Raw genomic sequence first — 19,585 nt, 5'->3', positions numbered from 1 at the left:
CCAACTTGCCTCAACACACCTGCAAGGATGTTTTTAGATAGCCTAGAAAGAGCTTAATTAGCTAGCCCAGGTGTGTCTGATTGGGATAGGAACTAACCCCTTCAGGACACCGGCCCTCCAAGACAGAGTTTAAACATGCCTGGCTTAGTCCCATTATTGATCATAGGTCGCCACAGCAGAATGAAGCGCCAATGATTCCGGCATGTTTTACACAGCGAATGCTCTTCCAGCTGCAACCCAGTACTGGGAAACACCCACACACTCTCGCATTCACACACACTCATACAATACGGCCAATTTAGCTTATTAAATTCTCTTAAAGCGCATGTTTTTGGACTGTGGAGGAAACAGGAGCATCCAGAGGAAGCCCACGCCAACACTGGGAGAGCATGCAAACTCCACATAGAAACAACAACTGGCCCAGCCGGGCTCGAACCAGTAACCTTTTTGCTGGGATACAACATTGCTAACCACTGAGCCACCATGCCACCTGAAGAAAGAAACTTAAATAAGTTTAGAACAAGTAAAGGGTGAGTAAATGATGAAGGAATGTTCAGTTTTGGGTGAACTATCCCTTTTAGATAAATAACCCCATGTAAGGGATTTGGGCAATGTAAATATGACTGTAAATTTCTCGCTCTCTCTCACACTCTTCAGTATGACCATGTTTCCAGAGGAAATGAGTGAGGGGGGTTTGGATCTGGTCTCTAAGGGCTCTGTTTCCTCTCACCCTCTAATGTGTAGATGTCTCTGCCCCAGGGATAGCTGGGATACTTCTTCACATCCTCTTCCGTTCGTGTGGCCTCCGGAAAGAATTCATACTTGATGAGTTCTCTTGTGAAAGGATAAACAAAAAGCAGCTTGGTGAGTTAACCATGGTAAGAAAACAGTGCCATCTGGTGGACAAAGCAGGAAGCAGATTTGGAAAGGTACATTTTTTGTGAATTATTATAAGTCTAAAGAAGTACGCTACTGAAAAACTAGAAATTATTACAACTTTGCAAAAATACAGCTTTATAGAGATTGTAATATGCATCTAAAACACTAAACAAATATATTTTTAAATCTATGCAACAAGATGAAATAAAATATGTAAGCTTTTCATATGAAAACTATGAAAAATAAAAATTTAAAGACAACTTAAAAGACATATTCACTGGATTTATTGAGTATGGCTTGTGTAAAAAATCATAACGTTTTAATTCTATAATTAATTAACAAATCTGATAACATTTCCTACAAATTTCAAATACAAATAATGAGTTAAAAGACATAAAGAAGAACTTTTTTTATTATTATTTTATTACAAACAAAAACAGCTCTAAATGAAAACATGTATTTTATACTGGGAAGAAAATGTCATGAGATGTTTGCAGAATAAAACAAAAATTATATTATACTCAAACACATAACTATAAATCATAAATCCAGAGAAATGTGAAGTGGTCTCTTCATTGATTGTATACAAAGCAGGACAGGCATGGAAAGTCAACATGAATTTTCCCCCTCTTAAATAAATAAAGTGTAAAGAAACCTTTTAGTGTTGTGTATTGTATTATGAATGATGCAGTTCACTCACTGACTAATGTTGGCAATGGTGTCCATCCAGCTACGAACGCGCACCTTATTCCTGACATTGGGTGGGTTGCTGAACTCGTGGATAATGGCAATGTGGTATGGATACGGACCACTGAAAAGCTTTTTCTCCAAAGCCAAAGAGTCAATCTGGAGAGGAATGTTGAAAACAGCATAAATGCAACAAACTGTGCCTTAAATATCCCAAACGCTTTTACAGGGCTCAAAAAGTATTATACATAATTATTAAATTATATGTATTAAGCTATGACACATTTGCTGGAAAATAGTTGCATGTGGTTTAAAAAAATTACTGAATTCTAAAAAAACTAAACAAAATCAACATCAAATAAATTCGAATAATTAGTGGCGTCAGTTGATTAATTGCAATTATGCACATCCAAAAATTTTTTTCAATTTACATAATGTATGTGTACTCGCTGTGTGTGTGTGTGTGTGTGTGTGTGTGTGTATATATATATATATATATATATATATATATATATATATATATATATATATATATATATATTAGGGATGTGCAGAGCAGCCGGTATTTGTATTTGTTGAGGGGGGGGAAAGTATTTGTATTTGTATTCGAGTAAAATTCAAAATGGCGCAAAAATCTATAATTTTTCTATTACACTTCTAATTTACATTATAGTGAAAGTATTGTTTAATTTTACCCATTATATAAATTATAGACATGCAATATTGGTTGTTGTTTTTGAACATGTGATAAGAAATGTCATTGAAAAGAAAATAACATAGAAGCCATTATCTCATCCATGGTTAAACCAACAACTAATAAAATACGATTGTGAATATTATGAACCCCACCACCACCGTTCGTGTTGAAGGACACTGAATAGACAGAATAAAAACAAATAATACTTCAAAAAACTGTTCTTCTTCTGAAAGAACTTCTTTCCAATGCACAGAATTCCAAAAACTAATATTAACTAAATTAATCTAAACAAACCCTGCCTGGGAGATCTGGCAGAACAAAAGTATTCTATATAATACTAAAAGATACAGCCCTGCTATTGTCATCTGCCTGCCACAAAACAGACACAAAGTTTGTTTGTTTTTTTTTGTTTTTTATGTTTGAAACTGACTTGCTGGGGCAGAATGTGGCTGTGTTGATGGTTTGGTGCTTGTGGAGGATTTAGCAGAACATAGCTGTGCTGATTGAGGGGATTGATGCTTGTGGGGGGTTCACAGACAGTATCAGGAGAGGATGCTTTTAGTGCATGTGGAAATACATTACATAGAAGGTTGCGCAGTGGCACAGTGAGTACCACTGTTGCCTCACAGCAAGAAGGTTGCTGGTTCGAGCCATGACTGGGTTCTCCCCATGTTGGCGTGGGTTTCCTCCGGGTGCTCCGGTTTCCCCCACAGTCCAAACACATGCAATACAGGTGAATTGGGTAAGCTAAATTGTCCCTATTGTGTGTGTGTGAAAGAGAGTGTATGGATGTTTCTCAGTGCTGGGTAGCAGCTGGAAGGGCAGCCACTGCGTAAATCATATGCTGGATAAATTGGTGGTTCATTCCACTGTGGCAACTCCAGATTGATAAAGGAACTTAGCCGAAAAGAAATGAATGATTATGCATAGATGTTGACAGATGTTTAATGTCTCTGCCGATTTCACTTTTGCACACATTATAACGTTACAGTATCAGTTTGTTTTATCTGCAGCTCCACTGACTGTACAATTCTTCCACAAAGAATTTTTTTTTTTCTTTTTTGACTGGTGGAGGACCAAGAAATGGCTCAGAAGCAGTCTCACTCTTTTTCTATTCGGGTGCCCAAATGTATTTGAGGAGTTTCAAGTTAATAAAAAGTGACGGGAAGCTATGCTAAGGTTAACTAGCCTATAGCATATATCTTGCTGTCTGCAAAAGACAGTAATGTAGACGTACCATATAACTCCCATAAGTGCATACTATTCGACACAACAGCACAAGCATCATTTTAACCTTTATAAACGAACGTAAATGTTACTCTGTCAACAGTCTATTGTTTAAATTACCGCGCTAACAGAGCTAACGTTGCGTAAAAAGAGCACCTGGTTGCAAACTTCCCGATCCCGATCAAACTCCGCTACAAGCTTATAAACTGCATCTGGAACCCAATTAAGGTACAAAAATCTATTTAACAAAAATAGTGATGCAGATAAGAATTTTTTTCGCTCAGCCGAGCCTTCTCTGTCTGTATCTGTGGAGAAGATTGTGCCAGACACCTCCGCCCCGCCCTCCGACTGAGCGTCTCACTCGCTCTCTCTCTCTCTCTCTCTCTCACTCACTCACTCACTCACTCACGCGGGTATGCACTGTGGTCTCATGAGGAAACGCTGCTTTTTGATATAGTGTTTTTCTTGCTCCCGAATACAAATAATTTTTCAAGTATTTGTTCGAAATAAGTATTCGTAAAAACACGCTATTCGTGCCTTTCCGAATACCGTATTCGGGTTCGGCTCCACCCTTAATATATATATATATATATATATATATATATATATTCCAAAATTCAATTCCATTTTCATCCATCAAATGAGTAAAACCAAAGGACACAGATCTGAAGTGCAGTGATGGATATTTGAGCTTCACAAAATAAAAAGGAGCTGTAAGCAAAAAAAAAATCATATTTCCACCATCAGGGCACTAATTAAAAATCTACAATCAACTGAAGACATTGAAAATCTGCTTAAAAGAGGACATCGGTCTGTTTTGATTTGATGTACAGTTAGGATAATAGTTTAAGTGTCCAGATACTCCAAGGACCACTGAAGGAAAAAAGCTGAAATTATCAGTGTTTTTTTTTTTTTTTTTGCAAAAAAAATTTTTTTTAAAAATAAATTTCTTTGCAAAAATCCTACTAATGATAAGCCTTTAAAAGGATGTATATTTTATCACAACAATTAAAAAATAAATGTCCAATAAGTCATAATAACATAATTGTCGAAGTTTGCAAAGCACATAAATGTCGCAAAACATGCCTTAAAGAAAAAAAAAATTTTCCCAAAAAATGAAAATGTGCTCCCTATTTACTCCCCCTCAAGTGGTTATAAAAAATTATAACATTAAACACAAAAGACAGTATTTAAAAACCTGTAACCATTGATTTCCATTGTACGATAAAAAAATACTACAGTAGTCAATGGTTGCAGGTTTTCAGCTTTCTTCACAATATCTTCTTATGTGTTCAACGGGAGAAAGAAACTCAAAAGGTTTGAAACAATTAAAGGGAAAGTAAATTATGACAGAGTTTTCAAATCTTTGATTTATTTAAAATAAAAATATTCACCATTTACTCACTCAACTCGTTCTAAACTAATTTATTTCTTACGTTAAACAAAACAAGATATTTTGAAGAATGTTGGAAAACAGCCAATGACATCCACAGTACTGTAGGAGAAAAAAAATGCACACAATAGAAGTCAATGACTGTTTTTCCAACATTCTCCTTTGGAGTTCAACAGACAAAAGTAACAAACGAGTCTGGATGAGGAGTAATTGATGACAGAAGTTTCATTTTAGGGCGAACTATGCTTTTAAGATCTTACATCAACACAACATTTAACAACCCATTGATTGTTGCAGCCTCTCTGTTCTCCTATAGAATAATGCTGACCTGCTGCATTGGCCTCATGTAGATGATACGGTTTCTCTCCGGGGGCATCCGCAAGATCTGGTCCAGCACCTGCTCCATGTCCAGCTTTTTGCATTGTGCATAGTCAAAGCGGTTCACTATGGGGGCACTTTCCACCACCAAGTGTTTCAGCACTCGACAACGTGTTGCTGGAAAAAAAACGAACAAAACAAAAAAAAAATTATATCAAATTTCATATTACTACAGGAACTTGTATTTAATATGTCGGTGTGCTCTCCTCTCATAAACTCACCATGGACAAACATCATTTTGGGACATTCCTTCAGGACCAGGTCTGTGATGCCACAGTTTGTCAGAGTAATTCCCACCAGGTTTTTAGATTTAAGGCTGAGCACCTGTGTTGAGAAATAATAATAGTGGAAACAGTAGGTAATAGTACCAAAAGCTAAAAACTTTGTTTACTCACCCTCATATTATGTCAGACCTATTAGGTTTTGTTTATCTTTGGAACACTAATTAAGACATTTATTTGTAATCTTACAGACATTAATATACTCAAAACTCTGATGCTTCAAACGTTTTTCAATGAGATCAAATAATACATGGTTTAATTCTAATTTTCTAATTTATTCATGGCTTTCATTCACATATATACAATAATAAGCTGGCAGAAGCAGAAACTCATCTGTACCAGCTTAACGCTTAAGAACAAACCTGATGTGTTATTGTGGAAGATTAAACACACTGATGTGACAATAATAAACTTCATTGGTTTTCACAAGTTGAAGTATGTTCACAGATCAATGTTTGAGTGTTTAAATTTAAGTCTTGTCATCGATCCCAGTTGTAAGAGCAACATATAATAACTTGACTTCTAGTTGATTATTTGGAAAAGAAGGTAGACTTTCTGATGAATCATCTGTGGAACTGCATCCCAACCATCACAAACACTGCAGAAGAGCTATTGGAACCTGCATGGACCCAAGATTCTCACAGAAATCATACACAATATTCATTCTTTTTCACTGCACCATGACTTTATATTTTATACTGGACAATATTTCTGTTAAGTGACTTTTTTCTAAGCAAATTCAGACCGTACTGTCCTTATTAAATAATTACAAATCAAGGCATGATCATATTTTTTTGGTAAAATAAAGCCTAATCTAGAAGCCTTTGCCTTTTATATATGCCACTTCTGATACCAAATGATGAACCTGAAGTCAAGTTATTATTTGTTGTTCCTAAAACTTGGATAGGCGACGAGACTTTTGTCAAATAGTGTATATACATATATTTAAATCTCTATTTTAGGTTTACGAACTTATTGGTCACACTTTACAATAGGGTTTCATTAGTAAATGTTAGTTAATATAATTACTAACATTACCAATACCAAATGTATCAATCATTGTTCAACATTTATTGATGCTAAAATAAAATCCAAATTTATGATTGTTAAATTTAGTTGCAATGCAATGCGAGTTGACAACAAAAACTTACAATAGAGAACCAACAAATGTAAAGTTCATTCATGCTAGTTAATATATTTAATACATTATTGTAAGGTGCAACATTTTTGGGCTGAATAAGCATTAAATAGAGAGAAAGACATTTTAAAAATAATTCTGAGACAAAATGAGAGTGAGTAAAAAAATGACAGAATGATAATGATGTGACAAACCTTTAAAGAAACATCAAGATAAGTGAGAGAAGACTACAAACCCACCTGCACGTGATCATCTTCAGTCACCGGGTCACTGGTACTGGTGGATTTGTCTGCCATACGTTTCCTTTTCACTGCGGTCCGAGGCTTTGCTTTGGGCAGTTCTGGACAAATCAAAAAGGTGAAGAGGAATAATATAAACAAACTAGAACTTCAAAAAATCTGAACCAAAAATCAATTAAAAAGCTCTGTATTTGTAAATATAAGATAATGGTTTCCGCAAAAGTAATACTATTTCCAATGGTATGATAATGAGTGCAAACTATTTTGAGCATAATTAAAACTAAGGCTAATAATACATTGTTTCAGCCTCAAGATCACAATATGCATATCCACAATAGTGGGGATTAAAACTTTTGAAACATTTCAAAACACATGTTTTTTGGGGGGTACGGCAAAGTTTAATTAAAATAAAGCTGATGTTCGTCATTGGCACTTCTATTTGACTGTCAGCATTTTAAGCGAGTTTAGGCAGAAGACATTTTATCCAGATGCAATCCCCTAAAGAGATCACCCCAATCAACCTAAAATTAATAATTATTGTAAAATGTCCACATTTTTTCTATTATTGCTATATTTATCAAATAAAAGCAATCTTGGTCATTTAATCTCAACATCATAATAATACATTTCAGATATACTACACTGTAGCTGCCTTAGTATACTAGCAGTGGAGTAATCCAGACCCCCTGCATTCCTCCATCTGCTTTTATGCTATGCACAAATGGTACACCACAAGGGTTAGCCTTTGCCCAACTGTGCCTTTTTCCATTGCTCAATTGATTTTGCTGCATTTCAATTTGCATACTATGCTGCCTAAATAAATAGTTTTCGTAAAATTATTAGTGTTTCAAATAGTGTTTAAACTAGACTTACAAAACTGGGAAGAGCAGACCTGTGTTCACTGGATGTGAATTTGATAGTAACTACAATCACAGGTATAAAGTGTTAACCCCAACTTCCCAAAAAACTGATGCATGAGAGCCAGGATTAAAAGGGAAGGTTTAGGTAAAGTGATTAACTGTATTAATATTTAACCTGATGAAAAACATTTAATGTCATTCGCATTATATTTCATCTGCACCAACATTGCGAATTTTCATAATATAGACATGTTTGGTCATTATTAACTTTTAAATGTATAATTACGCAATCATGAGGAGATTTCTTTGCATGAAAGACCTGCAAATGGTGAATTTACCTGCTACTTTGTTTCTAACAAGGCAGGATACTAATCAGAAAAGAAATGTGGAGGATGTGAAGAGATGATTGACACGTAACTAAGCAACAGAACAGTCTGTTTGTGATAAAGTAGAATCTCCCAAAGCTTAAAGTACAGATGAGATAAAAAATTACTTCTTGATTTTGTTAGCTCATTGCTAGTTTTGTGGTGAACCTGTGCATATAATTAAGAAAAACATGGTTTGCCCTTGTAATCTTTCACTGAAATCTCACAAAGTGCACTTCCTGTTTATTTTCAGTTCAATTCTCAGATTATGTCAGTATTGGGCGTGCCTAACATACTTAACCACACCCTTCAAACGGTCCATTTAGACAGCACTATGACAACAAACAGAAATGGTAAGGAGGAGGTGTCTTAGCTTGTATAACACCTCTGAAATCATTCTTCCACTCTTTCTGATAGAAATGCTTACTTTACTATATCCAATCAGCTAGCAAAAGCAAAAACAAGCTACGACCACTGTTTCCCATTTAATATTGTGTTTTTCTAGTACAGGGGTGCCCAAACTATTTCTTATAAAGGGCCAAAAACCAAACTTGATTGAGGGGGTGGGCCAAAAGTAAATATTAGTGTTCATACACATTGTTACTACCAAAATTCCATGACTTTTCCATGATATTTGCCCAGATTTTCAAGTAAATTTTCATGACCTAATGTTTCATGCAATGTCTACATATGTGTGGTACAAGAAAAACATTGCATGTTCAAATTTATAACAGCATATCGTAAAACACGCAACAATCTATTTAGTTCAGTTTAAATTAATATCTATGTAAAGTTGATTTAGATAATGCTTACACCGCACTAATAATGTGAGAGTATGTGATTGGCCAAGGACAGAAAAGTAGTAAATAACCTATTTTCAATTGTACAGATATTTGTTTTTCCAAACTTTGTGGGTTTCTTCTGTTTTTTGCAAAACTTTTCCAGGCCTGGAAAATGCCATGTCAAAATTCCATGACATTTCCAGGTTTTGCATGACCGTATGAACCCAGTAATATACCAATTAAAGCTGCCAAGGTAACTTCCTAATTTATTATTATTGAAAAATAGAAAAAAATACTTCAATCATATTAAAATATATATATATATATATATATATATATATATATATATATATATATATATATATATATATATATATATATATATATATATATTACATTACACATTTTGTGATGAACTTATTACAATAAAAACAAACAATAATAACACGATGGTGTGCAATGCTGAATACATGACAAAGGCAAGTTCAGCTTAACTCTTGATTTGCTCGTTGATGTCTTGTGTATTGTCCTCTATCTTCGAGTGACTATTTACATTTTTAAAAATCTGATTCATGTACAACAATTAATTGAAACATTTGATTTCTGTTGAATTATTTGAGCACAACAATTAAACAAACAAACAAACAAACAAACAAACAAACAAACAAACAAAAGGTTACGTTAAACTAGAAATGACTATCTCTGTTGACGGCATTTGCCACAACCTTGATTCTAAATCTCCTCTCAAATGAGATTTGACTTTGGCCGTTACTTCGTCTCTAGAAATTGTGTCTGTTACGACTACAGTTTATTTATTTATTTTTGTTGTGCATTGCATGTGTCTTTTTCTTTGTACCGCCTTCTTGTGTTGTTTTGTGTTATCCCATAGCCTCCCATTTTAATGTGGTCCAGGCTCTGATTGGCTGCTGGTTGCAGTGGGCTCTAAAGGGAACTTCCGGCAGAGTTCGAGAAGCTCATTTGTAGTGCACGGGTTGCTAGGAGTAGAGAGCTCCTCGATTTCCCCACCTCTCCAGCCAAAGACCAAACTGTATTCTAGTACAAATGTCAATGTATGCTTGCAACTTTTTGAGAATTTGAGTTTGTAGGGGTGGCCTGTCTATTAAATTTGATTACTTTTGACTTTATGTTTAGGTAGGAAGGTAAGCTTTCTGTATTGTCCTTAAAGACTTACAGGTTATTTAGTTTATTTATTTTGCAGATTCTCACTTAAATTGCTACTTTTATCTACAAAAAATCTATTCAATTACTCTCAACTGAGCATTTGTTGTCGACTGATGAGGATTTTTTGTTTATCCAAAATAATAATGTTTGTTTTGTTTTTAATGCATCTATTTATTAACTTATATACTGTTAAAAGTCATATACTATCACCAAAGAGCTTATAATTACCAAGAGGCGACACTCAATAGAGCGTTTCAACGCAATAGCAGCGCCCAGCAACAGCCCCGGATTCCGCCATTTTGGAGTGAAAGCGATCGGCTGTCTATTGGATCTTATTGCTGCCGCGATGGCAAGCAGCTGCTTTGTTTTTTACTTATTTATTTAAAAACACATTAAAGCTGATACAACCTGAAAGACGACAATACAACACTTACTATTACAATCATCAGCACTTTTTATAGTTTATTTTACAAACTTATAATATTCTGTTGTTCTATTGGAATTTTCTTTCAAAAATGCCTGCCTCGCCATCTAGTAGTTTCCCCAAATCGCACTAGAGTTTGTCTTGGTGATTCTATGCTCTTTTTGATCACTACTAATGACTGTGTTTGAAACAAAATAACATCATCGGTTCAGACAGTATGCGCTGTGGGTTACCATGGCCATACTCGTGTTTACTTCAGATGCTGCTAAGCAGCGCCTGGGGAAAGACTGAAGTCTCAATGTGATTTTGTATGTCCTGATAATTCAGGTATGTTTCATAAAAAGTGAATATGTTTATTTTAATTAATGTAAAAACATGTGAGTACAAATCCCCTATGGATTTTAAAGTAAATTGCATATTTACAGTTGTTAATTGAGTAGAGTGATTCAGATGAAAGTACCTGTAAAATGACAGTTGGCTGAAGTTACGTTTGTTATAACTTACTCCTCAATAGATAACATGTGTTTTACTCAGTATGTGATAATTGAACAGAAAATGACTTATTATTTGGATATATTGGTTATATTTGTTAATGTATAAGGTTTATGAGAGTAACATTGGTAATTGGTGTCAAGTGTAAGGGGTACACACACCAAAAGGGCTGCTCGGCGATGCGCCATGCAGAACCATGCATTTTATAACTCATAGAACTATTTTTTTTGGTTTGCCATACGACAGGATGTTTTTGTTCTTTCTGGTTTGTGCCTTCTCTTCCGTTCTTAGTAGGCAGTTCTGCTTATGTTGTCAAATAAATGAATCAACAGATGATTTTTATTTTTTTAAGCTATGACAGACTGTAAGATCTGGTGCAATATTTTCAGACGGGGCGGTTCATGTATTGTATCCACAAACACACACAAATATAAAATCCAGCCTTATATATGTATGATAATAAAGAGGGGAGTCTGTCTTTGTAGATGTGCTGTAAAAAAAAAACAAAAAACAAAAAAACAAAAGATGAATTCTAAACATAGGTTTCTTTCAGAGTACACACACCGGCGGCGCAAGTCAGCGGCTTTCCGCGACGCCCAGCCACGACTCAGGACACTGTTCATATGTCTGCTGTGCCACAGAGCACCATCTGAATAGTTCCATTTTTAAATAGCATGCAAATGTGTGCGTATGGTGTGCGATACTTTTCAACTGTCATGTGCGCACCGTGTTACATCCACGCATTACACGCATGATTGTTCTGTGAGCTTAGTAGTTTTATGGTAAAAGGTTATATATAGAGGTATTTACAGAGAAAGAAAACTGAAATAGATGGTTGACAAATTGGTTTGTTGATGGATGTTTAAAGCATATTCTGTGTCCTACTGATTAAAATACAGAAGGTATAATATTAATATGTGTTAAGAGAGTACAGAGTGTATAAGTATTTGAAGAAATAATCATTGTAAAGAGAAAAACAAAACAAACAAAGGGAACAAATCTCTACGTTTGATTAAATGAAACATGATTGGTGAAGATATTTTTGCATAACATGATTTGTGAGGATATGTTTGCTATAATATGAATGCTAATAAACAGATGCTACTAAGCTGCACCTCGGGAAAGACACTGAAGTCTCAATGTGATTTTGTTTCTCCTGATAATTTAGGCATTTTTAATCTGCCTACGAGTTCCACTGCCGGGGCCTGTAAAATTTGCATAAGATTTTTTTGTTTGTTTCCCTTGGGAAATCCACCACTGACAACCTTATTTAGTTTATTATAACCAGTGTTGCTTTCTCCTAGACTTGGGGTATAATAGCGTCCCAATCCGAAAAAAAAGGTCATAGTTTCCTGTTTATGTGGACTCTTCTGTTACACACTCAAAAGCATGCCTCTTTTGTTTTTACTTTTAATGCATAATACAAGTAGTATAACTTCTACTCTCTTCTTACCTGACTCACAAACCAGAGGCACAGAGGACAGCCGGCTGCGGGCGCGAGTGATGGGTCTCCTGGGGAACTCGTCTGTAGGGCCTCTATGTGAAGAGTGGCCTGCAGTCCTGTTGTTATGCCCCTCAAAGGAGCTCGGAGTCCTGGCTGAAGCATTTGAGTGCCTGTCCTCCATCTCCTCTGCTCTATGGTTGTCGCCCCCTGTTGGCAGGCCATGGCCACTGCGAGTCCTGTTTTCAGAGCTGGAACGAGACCTGTTGCATGTGCATCGGGTCCTAACCATGTCTCCCGCTCCACCCTGGTCGTCCTGATTGGCTGAGTCCTCTCTCCAGCGGATGGAGCAAACACAGCTGCCAGCAGAGTAGTTTGAAGCAGGCGCAGATCCGCTGTTTCTATCTTTGGCCCCACGCTCAGCCGTCTCAGTGGTCGCCTTCATATCAGCCTTGATCTGCTCGCTGGTCACCTGGCAGCCTTTCTCACAGCTGAGCTCCTGAGGCTGGGGTCCACGTCTGCGCAGCGGAGTTTTCCCTTTACCTGTTGGGATATGACATATATTATTAGCATATATTAAGATCAGATTAGTTTATCATTTAATAATTTCGTTTTTTCCCCCCAAACTTATTTGAATTCTTATTTTATTTATTATTATTTTAATAATTATTTAATTCTTTATTTAATTCACATGTACATAATAGGGAGTGTGATTTATAGAACTGATTTTTTTGTACTGTGTATAATTTTATTCAGGTTATGGAAGTAAAAAAAAAAAACAGGTAGAAATGTCTACTTCTGATAAAAATATATATATTTAAAAAAAAAACACCCGAAATCAGAAACAAGCTACTTTTAATGTAATTAAGTTAATAATAAAAACGTAAAAATAAAAATGCTGAAGGACATCAAATAATTGAAACCTCTAGAACATGGGTGTCCACATTCGTTACTGGAGCGCCGGTGTCCTGCATAGTTTAGCTCCAACTTCCTTTAACACACCTGCCTAGAAGTTTCTCGTATACTATGAAAGAGCTTGATTAGCTGGTTCGGGTTGGAACTAAAATATGCAGGACATCGGCCCCCCCAGGACTGAGTTTGGACACCCCTGCTCTAGAATATAAAGTAATTATGTAAAAGCTCATTCATTTAATAGTATAACATTATGTTAGAACAGGTTTAACTGATAAAGGTGAACAGATTTTAGATTTAATAGAGTATTTGTAAATGTTGACAATAATAAGATTACTGAATGATTAGAAATATTAACTATAAAGTTAAATAATGGTAAAAAAGAAAGTTATTAATAAACATGTTTACATTTTTTTGTTGATGTAATTACATTTTTACATTAATCTGTGCTACTTTTGGATGCTAAATATTTGACACCATCTAAAGCCAGGGCATAAAAGATAAAGATTTCTTTTCCTACAAAGATTTATGAAAAATCAATTTTTACTATTTTAAACATCAGCAAAGGTGCATTATACTGGTCTGAAGCAACATACATTAATATTTATATAGACAAAGATGATACAATTTGAATCAAGCAATGTAACTAAACCTAAAGCCATTAAAAAAATAAATAAATATATAAAAATATATAAATATGTATAATAACATTATTTATGGCATTATTTATAACATTACATTTTATAAATATATATATATATATATATATATATATATATATATATATATATATATATATATATATATATATATATATATAAATATATATATATAAAATGTTATTTATACAGGTACATTCATTATAGGGCTTACAATCCCATTGTGTCCGTTATTCGTATAAGACATTAAACCGAGGTCCTGACTCTCTGTGGTCATTAAAAAATCCCATGGCACTTCTCGTAAAGAGTAGGGTTATAACCCTGGTGTGTCCTGGCCAAAGTACCTCCATCGGCCCTTTCCCATCATGGCCTCCCAATCATCCCCATCCACCAAATTGGCTGTATCATTGTCTCTTCACTCCACTAATAGCTGGTGTGTGGTGAGCGCATTGGCGCCGTTATCCTGTGGCTGCCATCACATCATCCAAGTGGATGCTGCACACTGGTGGTGGTGTGGAGAGACCCAACTGATGATTGTGAAGCACTTACACTATAAGTGCGCTATATAAATAAATATTACATTACATTGGTTCCCTCTCTATCAGAAATAAACATGGGACAGAAGTATAATGAAAAAGACCATAAGCAGCAAAAACAAAAAAACAACAACAAAAACTATACATGGTATAGCGGCTATAACGCTCTGTAAATACCTCACATATTGTACATAGGAAAACAAGAAACATGGATCATTTCAAAACATTCTATTGTTACTTATACACTAGCCATGACTCTAGAGTGCGACTAATTAGGTTGCATGTAAGCACTATCTCTCAATGGTGCAACTAAAAAATTTTGAGGTTGCACCGGTGCGACAAGCCATTTGAGAGCAATTAATAAAAAAATGTATCAGTGACTGAAGTTGAAGAACAGACACACGTTAGGCCCATGTTGTTGTTTAAAAAAAATCAGAGATAGTGAAGGGCGTTATGAAAAATGCAATGTGGTCAAAATTTTGGCTGCAATAAACTTTTGTGCTGGTGCACCTAAAAAAAGAAAAAAAAATTGTGGAGCACAAATGCTACCAGTGCAAAAAGTTATTCTAGAACCCCGAGTTGCCTGTATGCAATAACCATTTCTGATTATGAGGATTTTAAACATTCATTACCATGTGGAGTCCCAGCGGTGCTGCTCTTGCCCTGGGCCTCTGTCTCAGGGTACTGGCCTTGAGAGCGTGCAGCAGCCGGAGTTCTGACTGGACTGTACTCATCCTCACTGTCAGAGTCCGACACCACCACAGACGGTTTCTTTACTGATGTCTGAACGCCACTAGGCCCTGAGTGAAGTTGTAGAAGACAGATGTAAATGGTTTAAATCACAAACACACCCTGCCTGTTCGCATTATTCACTGAAAAAATGCTGGGTTCCACATAATCGATTTGTGATGCGACAACATGATGGAATTAAGTTAACTACTTAATTGTTACAAATTTAAGTGGATTGGACATAAAACAATTAAACCCTAAGGATTGTGTTGTTTAAGCTCAGTTTAAAATCTGTTTTAACTAATAGTAAATGTTATTTTTTGAGTGTTTATATGATTTCTTCAGACCAGCTTGTTCTTCATCCTGTTCAAGCGAAGGGTTTGGAGTCTGACTGGAACTCTGGTTCTCCTCCTGTGGATTGGCAGCCACAAGAACTGGCTCGGGCTCCATGTTTTCTGCCACCATGCCCTCCACAACTGGAATCTCTGCTGGAAGGCACGAGAAGTCAATTCATATCTTTAAGCAACCAAATAATTATCAAAGACTAGACATACATTAAATACATACATTATAAAAAACATGCAGGTGGAACATTTTAATTGGTTATTTGATCAGTCTCCTATAATAACAAGGGCTGCATGTGTATAATAAAATATAGAGAAACACTGCAATATTTGCAATAATTATTACAATTTAAAATAAACTGTTATCTACTTGAATATATTTAAAATTGCTATTTATTCCTGTGATGATAAAGCAGAATTTTCTGCAACCATTTATACAGTTTTAAATGTCACATAACTCATCCGTAACGTGTTTTAATTCATTTAAAAATGTTAGAAATGTGACTTACATCTTTATATTTAAATTATCTTTGTATAAATTGTGCCTACATCTGTTTTCCCCTTTTGATCAATTTGAATTTTCTTAATACATTAATTCATTATTAGTGTAAATACGTACCTTCCGGGCCACGGTGGTTCTGCTGAGGCACATTTTCGACCTGATTGTCGTTGTTATTTGGTGGAATGTTTGCATCGTTATTGTTCTGGTGATTGTTGTTATTATTGTTGTCATTATCATTGTTGGAATTCTGATTACTGACGAGAGCAGACGATACGCCAATACCAGTGCCTGCACTGAGTCCCACACGTGCACATCCCTATGGCAAACAAAACAGTAGCATACCTTACAACTTTTCAACTCTTGTAGCATTGATGAGTTTATTTTGAAAAAAAGATCCTGAATTGTTTATTTACACAAAAGTAATCAAAGTGACAGTGTCTTGACAAAGAATGCACATAACTGTCCACTGTTTTTATTGGTCGATAGTGTCATGCTCACCTTGGGAGGTTCGCGAAACATCTGGTCCAGAGAGATGAATTCCAGACTCGGAAGCAGCTCAATGAACTGACTGAATGACTCCAGCTTGATAGCATGACAGCGCACCAGAGTGAGGTCCACCAGCCGACTCCAGCGAGAGTGGTCTGCAACAGAAAAGACATTTACGAAAACTTCAATATGCTTCAAATCAAATGTTAATCGACATTAGGAGAACATTTAGAGACATATGATTTCTGCAATTTGGAAAATACTGAGAAAAAAAGAAATGTAAAAATGGTTTCACTTTATTTAGCAAGTATGTACTCTATAGTTTATTTACCAAGGAATGTATTGGTAGTATAATTGCATGGGTTAAGTTTACCTTTATTATAATTAAAATACATCATAATAAAACTAGACTGTAAAATAAGATTATGAAAGCTATTATCATAAAAAAATAAGACAAATTTAAGATTAAAGGGCACCTATTTTGCCCCTTTTTTACAAGATGTAAAAATAAATCTCTGATGTCTCCAGAGAGTGAATGTGAAGTTTCAGCTCAAATTACCCAACAACTAATGTATTATAACTCTTTGAAACTGCCCATTTTAGGCTTTGATCTTAATTATGCCCTTTTGGTGATTATCGCTTTAAATTCAAATGAGATTGTGCTCTTTTCAGAGGAAGGTGGAGCTACGAATGCCTGTGCGTCAGCATAATGGCCATTTCAAAAACAAGCCTAACATTAACATATGCTAATAGGAGAGAGATTGTCACTATTGGGTGGGGCTTTCCCCCTCTGATAACATATCGAAAGGGAGAAAGTCAATCAAAGTATTTTAATGAAGTGTGGTCACAAAAAATAAATACATACAAGATAAATACATTTCTTCCGTTAGAAATTGATTATATTCACAAACTGTTGCTACACCACTGTTTCAACCCCTTATAGAAGTAATATTTGTGAAAAAGTTTTAAAAGTACAAAAGGCTGTAGTGTGTGTAAATATTAATGCTAACTATATGGAAATCGAATGTACACAAAGAACCAAGTAAGGCTTTTTTTCATAAAATTGTTACACACTGCTCCTCCAACGTTTCATTTCAACAGTAAACCTTGTGTAACAATTTGTTTGCCAAAATTTGATTCTTACATTTTAAAGAATTTATTATTTAAATTAAACCATAAAGTAATCATTAAAAAAACTTTTGTAAAGCCTTTGCTTTTAAAAAAATATCCAAAAGTATATCTTTTGAACAAAATTTAAAGTAAAAATACTGAAATGCTATAAAAAGTAATGATTTGGGGGAAAAAAAAAATAAGGGCCCTAGACAATTCAGACACTGCAGATGGAAATGGTCACTCTTTAATAAAACATAAAACAGTCTAATGTACAATCATTCTCAGCTTACAAACATGCATAAATGATGATGAACCCATTACCTGTGATCCAGTTGTGTGGGTTGTGAAGATGTGGGCAGTTATAAATAACCAGATACTTGATGGAGGTAAACACTTCATTAACAGCCTTCATTCCAATGTCTGTGATGATTCCTGGATTCTCAATCACATCAGCAAGACCGTATTTCACTAGCTCTGCATGGCTCATGTTACCTGTGTGAAACAACATAGCAATTAACTGAAGGGCTAATTCACCCTTACCCCTCCCCAAAACAAATATGTCATCATTTACTAATACTCCTGCAGTTCCAAATCCAACCTTTGCCTTCTGTTAATCATCAAAACACTAATGGAAATATATTTAACAAAACCTGAGATATATTTACCTGTATTGAAAATCCCATTTCACTAAAACTTTAAAAACTACTTTGAAAAGTTCATTAAAACATCACAAAGTAAATCTTTATGAATCTTTCACACAAATCATCTTGATGACCCACTAGTGTTGTCAGGATACTGGAATTTGTAACTTCGATACAATACCAAGAAAAAAAATTAAAATCGGTATTCGATACTTTTCCTCACAGCATTGAAAACTATCACAAGATAAAATGTAATTGTCCACACTTTTATACAATTAATCTGAAGACTCACTAGTGTTGTTACAATACTGGAATTTGTAACTTTGATACGATACCAAGAAAAATATTGATATTTGATATTATTTTCGATGCTATGAGGAAAAGTAAAACAACCTAGAATTGTGATCTTTCACACTTTCACACGATTGTAAAAGTCCCACTAGTGATATGAAGACCCACTAGTGTTATCAAGATACTGGAATTTGTAATTTTAATACAATAACATGGGGAAATGATATTCAATACCGTTTTCGATACTGCGAGTAAAAACATCACAAGATAAAATGTGATCTTTCATACAACTCATCTGAAGACCCCCTAGTGTTGTCAAGATACTGGAATTTGTAACTTCAATAAAATTCCAGGAAAAATATCAATATTCCATACCATTTTTGATACTGTAAGGAAAAGTATAAGATAAAATGTGATCTTCCACACTTTCATACAATTCATCTGAAGACCCACTAGTGTTGTTAAGAATCTTGAATTTGTAACTTCGATACGGTTCCAAGCAAAATAACGATATTCGATACCGATTTCGATACTGCGAAAAAAAAAAAAACTATCACAAGATAAAATGTGATCTTCCACACTTTCATACAATTCACCTGGAGACCCACTAGTGCTGTCACCATAGTGGAATTTCTAACTTCGATTTTTTACCAAGAAAAATATTTATATTCCATATCATTTTTTTAGTACTGTGAGGGAAAGTGTCTCAAGATAAAATGTGATCTTTCAAATATACAATAAAAATGACTTACATTGCAACAGAAACTCATCAACATATCCAAGGTGCAAAGTCTCGAACTGGGGGAACTCCAGTTCAGCCATCTTCAGTGCGGAGAAAACCCCATCTTTGGTTAAGGAAGGCTGGATGCGAACTTCATGCAACCTGGACAACCAAAGTAAATTCTGT

At 35.1% G+C, this 19,585-nt stretch overlaps 1 protein-coding gene across 3 annotated transcripts in view; it reads right to left on the bottom strand.

Annotated features, from left to right (window-relative positions):
- The window catches only part of fbxo38 (F-box protein 38), a 32,787-nt gene that overhangs the window by 5,280 nt on the left and 7,922 nt on the right, over positions 1 to 19,585 (bottom strand). The window contains exons 8-19 of one of the 3 annotated variants that reach the window (XR_012389629.1): positions 19,431 to 19,561; positions 18,068 to 18,238; positions 16,646 to 16,788; positions 16,265 to 16,463; positions 15,649 to 15,789; positions 15,205 to 15,372; positions 12,478 to 13,008; positions 6,920 to 7,020; positions 5,483 to 5,585; positions 5,212 to 5,378; positions 1,580 to 1,725; positions 136 to 834 (exon numbers count right to left, since the gene is read on the bottom strand). Coding sequence is in view for 2 of the 3 variants with exons in the window: in NM_001433086.1 (NP_001420015.1) it covers positions 731 to 834; positions 1,580 to 1,725; positions 5,212 to 5,378; positions 5,483 to 5,585; positions 6,920 to 7,020; positions 12,478 to 13,008; positions 15,205 to 15,372; positions 15,649 to 15,789; positions 16,265 to 16,463; positions 16,646 to 16,788; positions 18,068 to 18,238; positions 19,431 to 19,561 (2,105 nt within the window). In the remaining variant the exon portion in view is untranslated. 3 annotated transcript variants of the gene reach the window in all.

This window comes from Danio rerio, chromosome 14 (assembly GCF_049306965.1).
Source record: "Danio rerio strain Tuebingen ecotype United States chromosome 14, GRCz12tu, whole genome shotgun sequence".
Classification (NCBI taxonomy): Eukaryota; Metazoa; Chordata; class Actinopteri; order Cypriniformes; family Danionidae; genus Danio; species Danio rerio.
This window is presented reverse-complemented; position numbering and strand designations above follow the sequence as displayed.